This window comes from Echinops telfairi, unplaced genomic scaffold (assembly GCF_000313985.2).
Source record: "Echinops telfairi isolate 266 unplaced genomic scaffold, ASM31398v2 ScPeMD7_2573;HRSCAF=3158, whole genome shotgun sequence".
Taxonomy (NCBI): Eukaryota; Metazoa; Chordata; class Mammalia; order Afrosoricida; family Tenrecidae; genus Echinops; species Echinops telfairi.
Window position 1 is genome coordinate 2,811,871 of NW_022106471.1, and position 7,043 is coordinate 2,818,913.

Here is a 7,043-nt window from a genome sequence, read left to right on the forward strand (position 1 = left end):
CCTTAGGACGAGAGACTCACAGAGGTGGAAGGAACCTTCCCTGGAGCTCATGTGATTGAACTTACTTATTGAACAGACAGGAAAAGAGATGTTCAGTTATAGGCTGACTTGCCATTGCTCACGTAAGTGAGTTTTGAGAAGGCCTCTAATCCGTAATCCAGTGATTCTTGACTTTTCCCCGAGAGATCTTTCCCCCAGACCACAGTCACGGCGTACAACCCAGTGAGCCTCCGTTGTTGCATGCTTCCCCAATGAGCTGGCCTCAGTTCTGGCTCACAACAAAGACCTACCCGCCAGGATGCAAGTGTTACTGGGAGGAGGCCTGCTGGCACAATGGTTCCACGTTGGGCTGCTGTCTGCAGGGTCAGCATTTTGAAAGCACCGGGTGTTCTGCAGGTGCTCGGCAGGGGAAAGATGGGTCTTTCTACTCCCTTACAGAGCAACAGTCTGAGAAACTCTCAGGAGAAGTTCTACTCTGTCTTCCAGGGGTCGCTGGCAGTCGGAATCCTCTCAATAGCAGTTGAGTAGAGTTTGGAGTGGGTGTCCCTGAGACGCTGCTAAGAGAGGGGATCGCAGGCTGAGTTGCACCATAGACCCACCTTCTAAGCCTTCAAAATAACTTTAGTTTAAGTCCAATCCCACGCCAATTGAATCAGAGTCTTTGGGAAGGAGGCTTAAACATTTATATATAGTTTAGAATTCTTCCAAATTGATTCTAATCTGTAGCCAGAATTGATCAGCATGTCTCTAAAGCCTCGTGTGTGCCTTGTGATGTCATTAGCCCTGCCTGGTCCCCTCCCTATCTCTAATCAACATAACTACACCAACTGGCCCTTTCTCACATGGTGTTCTACCACATGCTCTTCCTTTCAGGCTAAGAGATGCACAGGAGATGGAAAATGGATTATGTTAGGTACGCGTTTTGCAAATAAGGAAAGCTGAGCCTAAAGATGGTACCAATAAATCCTCAAATAAATAGTAGTAGCTTAGTCATGAACAAATTCAAAGACTTAGAGCAGTTCTTAAAATCGGGCTGCTTTCAACTTGTTTTTAAGGGTTGATTCTAAGTATAGGGAAATGAGGTGTGCACTTGTGGATTTGATTTAAAGAGTTCTGGGAGTAGCTCTGATTAGACCCATCCTCTTTCAGACCTATATTAAATCAAGAATCCCTGCCAATGCTCTCTGGATATTATCCATGAATGTAGTATCGACTGTGAGACAACCATGAAACCGTTGATCATGGAAACCATCTTTATATTGCTTACCTGATTCCCAACGGAAACGTGTGTAAATAAAGAATGGGAGACTGAACAGGTAAGTTGTGTTGGCAGATCAAAGGTATGGTGGGAGCAGGGGTGGGGATCATCAAAGAATATTCTCTGAAACTGACTTGCGGGACTGGGAGGCAAAAAAAGAATTTTGGTGGGGGCGGAGAGAGGAACTTAAAATGAAGAAGGGGTTTCAGACAGCAGGATGGTGACGTCAGCTGGCTTGCTCAGAGGCAACCCTGAGAGCTTGTCCAAGATGACCTCTTTTTCTATTCTTTGTTCTCTCCTTCCCTGATGCCAACCTGTGAGTCCATGAAGATTCCAGCCATGGACACCCTATGGGGCAGCTCTGCTCTGTCTAGCCGGGTGCTCTGAGTTGGAATTAACTCCTTGGCGATGGGTTAGGATTCTTTTCAAGCAAACGCTACAATTACACCCTGAGAGTCTTGGCTCGCTCCTTGTCTGGAGGTGCTCTGGGAAGCCGTCTAAGCTTTCTCAGTGGCCAGATCAATGCCAGGGTTGCTCCTCCCGAGGAGGAGCTGAGTCTCCTTGACCCTCCCTTCACTCAGCCATATGAGCCGCCGCAGCAGCGTGGTTCTCGGCAACACAGCCAGGGTTAGTGCAGGCCCATCTAAGTGTTCTCGGGCTCGCTCTCTCGCTGCCCCGGGAAGCACGAGGCCTGACCACTGCTGGTATCTGCACAGGAAGTGGTGGAATGTGGAAGTTTACAAGACGACAATGCACGCCCATCTTCCTCTTCCTCTCTGGAGCCTGGTTACTTTGCCCCCGCCCCACCGCAGCCTCCTCTCAGTAGCTGGGGCTTTTCTGCGAAGGGTGTAGCTCTCTGAGCCGAGCTTAAGGAAGTGTGTCAAAGCAACCAAACAATGTAAGAGACTTAGTTGCTGTGCAGCAGGCTTTGCAACTAAAGACACCCCGTACTCCATCTCTCGGGTCTGAGCCTCACTGGAAACAAGTCGGCCCAGCCCAGCTTCCTGTTTCCTATCCAGTGCACAAACGCACTGGGAAACCATGGAGTCTGCCTTCCAGGGGAAAAGAACGTTTCCTCTGATAAGGGCCACGCTTGACGCTGTGAGGGAGAAGAGCAACTCTGATGGGAACGAAAAGGGCAGTGGGGTTGGCAGCGCACGGTTCAGACCGGTAGGAAGGCCTTTAGATTCTCAGCGTCTGAGCAGATGGACAAGGGGGTGAGGTGGAGGTGGAGGTGGGGGTTGTCTGGGCAAAGGCCAGGTTAATAGAGAAAGCTAACCAAGACAGGGTTTTGAAAGCCGGCCTGCATGCTACAGGACAGAAGTAAACCATCAGTGTTACAGGGTTGTCTTCAAGGACTGCCTGCTGAGCAAGGCTAGGAGCTCCTCTGCTTTGCATCTCATGCATAGCCTTTTAAGGCTTGCTTCCCTGGCCCTCCTTTGAGCTCATGAGGACCTAGATGGTGTCTTGTTCTATCATAGCAATCCTACATGGAGGGTGGACGGGACCAAATGTCAGCAACTGAAGCACACCAGGTTCCACCTCTCAATTGTGGTGAGGGGTCAACCCTCCTGGTCTGTCCCGGACTTCCCTGGCGGAAGGGGTGCTCAAGGATCTCACAGTACTCTGCTGAAGGAGTAGAAGGAGGGGCATTCGAATGGGTCCCAGCCCCTCAGCCTCAACTCCTGCTCCCCTGCCCTAAAGGTCCCTATATCATGAACCTGAGCGCAGACTGCAGGGCCTCCCCTTGAACCTTAAACACGTGTTCCATTGGGAATGGTGAGGCATTGCTGTAGGCAACTCTTTTAGCTCCCAAAGGGTCAGAGTGAGAATAAATGGAAGGACATGGGATAGAGCCCAGGCAGATATGCAAACACTCATTAATGAAAATTTGGCGTGTACTCAGAAAGATGAGCAAGTCCCAAGAAATAAAGCAATGTATTGCTTTCCTTAATATTTTTTTGCATGTAATGCATCCACAGAAGTAATATGCACACATGCATAACATGCGTAATGTGCATAGGAAAGTACATGTGAGGGGGTTTCATGGTTTGCCAAAAGAAACCCTAAAACATGTAGTGCCTGTTTTATTTGTTGTTAAAAGGTATGAAATGTCTCATGAATTTTCTGCAAGCAGGTTCACCAGAGGATCCTCATATCATCCTCAACCCCTCCCCTCCCGTCAATCCCGCCTGCAGGGGGCTCTGGGGGTGGGGCCTGAGGGGCAGCAGCTTGCCAAGAAAGGATGGCTTTTCTTGCAAGGTTTGTTCACACAGTGGGGAAGAGGCCATGGCCACAGGCAAGGGAGGACCAAGTCTCCCAAGAGTGAAAACAAAGAGAGGAAAAAAGTGAGAAAATAAAAGAAGAATCCCCAAGGAGGCACAGGTGCTGGGGAAGGAAAATCTCCCATGGTGGCAACCCGAGGTTTCAAGCCACTAAATAAGATATAGCGACTTCAAACTCCCAATGTGTGTATGGGACTGAGAGGATGCCATATGCAGATATTGCAGAAGGCAACAAGACCAGGCATCTCCGTAGAGGAGAGGAAGTTTGAGAATACCTAGGAATACGTAGGTTTGTCTTGATGGCATCCTTATTCAATGTTGGTGCGGCGGACGTTTTATAATATACGCGGTGTATTCATGATACATCATGAACGCACGTAATATGTAGTCATGTACATACTAGAGATGGCATAGTGGGTTATGGGTTGGGCTACTAATGGCAAGGTTGACGGTTCGAAACTACTGGCCACTCCGTGGGAGAAAAAGCAAGGATTTCTCCTCCCGTAAGCAGTGACAGTCTCAGAAACCCACAGGGGCAGTTCCACCCTTGTCCTGTAGGGTCACTAGGAGTTGGAATTGATTTCATGGTAGTGCGTTTGGCTTTGGCTCACATGCATATAATTTATAAATCTATATATTTGTATTGGGGAGGAGACATTGGGGAAAACATTTGTACTGTATCCGCTAACATGGTACGTGGATGGTGTACACAATCTAAAGATCTTGGACACTACCTACCAGCATAATGACAAAAGAGATTCGGGCCAACTACCTGCCAAGGCTTATTGCTCCTGGACTCTTGCTTTATTTCACCTGGGCCCTCTGCCGGAGCCAAGCTGGAGCCCTGTCACCTGCCTGTTGGGACAGCCCCAGGCTCAGCTCTTCTCCAGAGCCAGATGACCCTTTAAAAGATGAAGTTATTGGCACTTTGGTAAAATAGAAAAGTATTTTCTTATCACAGATAAGAAAATCATATAGATGTTCCTACCTTAGCCTGAAACCTATCTTCCAGGAGACCACATTGTAGGGGGTACTTTGCTTCCAAGTCCCCCACCCCCACCCCACCCCACACAAGGGGGCTTCAAAATGTCTTGGGGGAAATGGAATGGAAAGATATTGAAGGTCCCCATGGACTTTTCGAAACCTCCTTGGGCACGTGGGTAGGTCCCGGCCACAGCGAAGTAGGCAAGGGGGCTGCCATCCATCCTCCTCCCTGAGGTGCATCTGCCCAGGGAAGGGTGCATTCTGTCAAATTCTTTCAGAGGTATTATATGGATTAGCAACGGTCCTGCTACTTTCCTTCCTTTATTTGATATCATTTTTGTCTTTATAAATACAATCCTGTTTGATTTTCCTTAGTCCAATAACAATGTTGTGTTTCCACCCCCTGGAGTGTGTGGGTCATGGAGGGTTGGCAGACTGGGACTCTGGCTTTGGCAGGTGCCGTCCCCCCCAAACAGAAAATGCCACGAGGGAGCCCTTGGAAGTTGAGCATCATTTTTGGTCTCTGTGACGCAGAGGTGGCTTGAGGCCACCTGACAGTGGGTTGTCCCGCCCAGAAAAAACAGAACGGAGCTGTTGCCTCAGCCCAGCCAGTCCGTTGTTTGCCTTGGAGCCAGACTGTTTGTTTCCTGGGTTCTCAGCTGTGGTTTCCCACAAAACGTGTCCAAGGACACATGCGTCCAGTGGTGGGAGGTTCTGTCTCACTGTGCCCAAGACCACAGGGGAAGAACACCACCTTTCCACACAGTCAGGATGGCCACCAATGTCCCTGTTCACCCTCCTCTTCCTCAAAATCCCATGGAATTGTTTGGCATCCTGATGTGTTCTCCAAGCCCTCACTCGGAGCACGGAGACAGACAGTGATATTGGCCCCACCAGGGCCAGGCTGTCCGTGGGGCAGTCCCAGGACCTCAGGCATCAGCCGGGGGCTCCTTCGTGGATTTGACCAACACCTTGACTTCTTCTTCCAGGGCCTCGTTCCTCTTCTCGACGTCCTCCCTGGAGCGCTCCACATTGCGGAAGCGGGTTTCCAGGGCTGCAAACTTCTTCTTCTCTTGTTCCAGCTCTTCGTTGAGCCTCACCACCTTCGCCCAGACATCATAGTTTTCCTTCTCCAGGCTAGACAAAGGAGAGAACGACAGAATGGAAGATCAGCTCCAAACGCCTCTTCACCTCCCTCATCTCGCCCACCAGGTTCTCCTGCTCTCCAACTACCCGCATCCCACCTGTCCTTCCCCAGAGTCCCCAGGTTATGACTCAGCTTTCCCTTGGTTGTTGAATACCATAGGCTCTGAGAGAAGGAATCACCTCTAAGATCTTACCCTCTTAACATCTTGCACTTCTGCTCCATAGAAATTGGCGATCATCTGGGAAGCCCTATCCAAACTTGAGATTCTCAACCCCTTCTGTGCACACCAGTGGCCACCCAGCCTGTTCTCACTGAGAGCACACACCCAAACTTCTTCATAGGAAGGGTCTGCTGGGAACCAAGACTTGGAAAACACAGGGATTTGCCCTGCGGGAAACAGCCAGCCTGGCAAACCTACACTCGTTCCTGATTGCTGCTTCAGGTGTGTAAGAATCTTGGATTTCCAGTATTTTGACTGTTTACTGGCCCAAATCCTAATGTACTCTCAGGTGCTCTCTTCTCTTCCCCACCAGGCTGTGCTAAATGAACCCTTGGGAATGAATACACAGATTCCACGTGTAAGCTAAAGGAAGGAACATCAAGCCTGCAGGAAAACTGACTCAAGAATTCCTCCAGAATTTCATTCTCTTGCCACGCTCCCCATTTCCCTACGGACACTTGTCATCATGTCAGCCCGGGTTCTAGGTTCTATCTACCACACAAGGCCTTGGCCCATTCTGCGTGTACTGGGCCCTGCCCAAAGCCTTGCCTGCCTCTGCCTTGCTCTTCTTAAAGCTAAACTAGACTTGGTCCTTTCCATTCCAAAATTAGCTTTCTTCTCCAAGGTTGGCACCTCCCTCTCACTCTGGGGCAACCCAAGTGAGACACTGGCATAGACCTGAACCATTGTTTCCAGGGGAGAGGAAGAAGGGAGAGGGCTTGGGAGCCTGGCTGCCCTAGATTCAAAAGCAACCACTAGTTAGCTGTATGACTTTTGGGAATGTGTTGCCACTTCCAAGGCTCCATTCCTTCTGGAGCATTGGGGATATGATCGATTTTGAGGGCTTGCTGTCAAGGGAAATGGGAAGGTGAAGGCTGAGCCTGAAATGGAGAGCAGGCACTATTGGGCTGAGAAGTCACACGGTTCCCCTGCCAGGGGAGCTGTCAACTCTCCTTGATTCGGGATGGGCATGGAGACCAACTCCTTTCTGCTGTCAATGACACTCAGCCATAGAGCCCACGGTGGGCCTTTTCTGGATTTCTACACTCCCCTGCCAAGATGTCACCGAAGTGTCGCCATTCTACAAATGATCGCTTTCACGTTCTCAGACAAAGCAGCTACACGTGACCGCCAAAGGTCAGCCCTGCA

At 49.9% G+C, this 7,043-nt stretch overlaps 1 protein-coding gene and 1 long non-coding RNA gene across 3 annotated transcripts in view; one reads left to right on the forward strand and one right to left on the reverse strand.

Moving 5' to 3' along the window:
• The first annotated feature begins 1,234 nt into the window (after positions 1-1,234).
• On the forward strand, positions 1,235-7,021 carry LOC123522153. Its single transcript, XR_006680442.1, has 3 exons — positions 1,235-1,316; positions 5,899-6,116; positions 6,208-7,021. It is a non-coding gene; the product is annotated as an uncharacterized LOC123522153 (long non-coding RNA).
• ARHGAP25 (Rho GTPase activating protein 25) overlaps positions 4,833-7,043 on the reverse strand; it is a 109,409-nt gene continuing 107,198 nt past the window's right edge. For both annotated transcript variants that reach the window (XM_045294155.1, XM_045294156.1), the window contains exon 11: positions 4,833-5,664. In XM_045294155.1, coding sequence (XP_045150090.1) covers positions 5,457-5,664 — 208 coding nt within the window. In that variant the 3' untranslated portion in view covers positions 4,833-5,456. The remainder of the gene's footprint in view (positions 5,665-7,043) is intronic.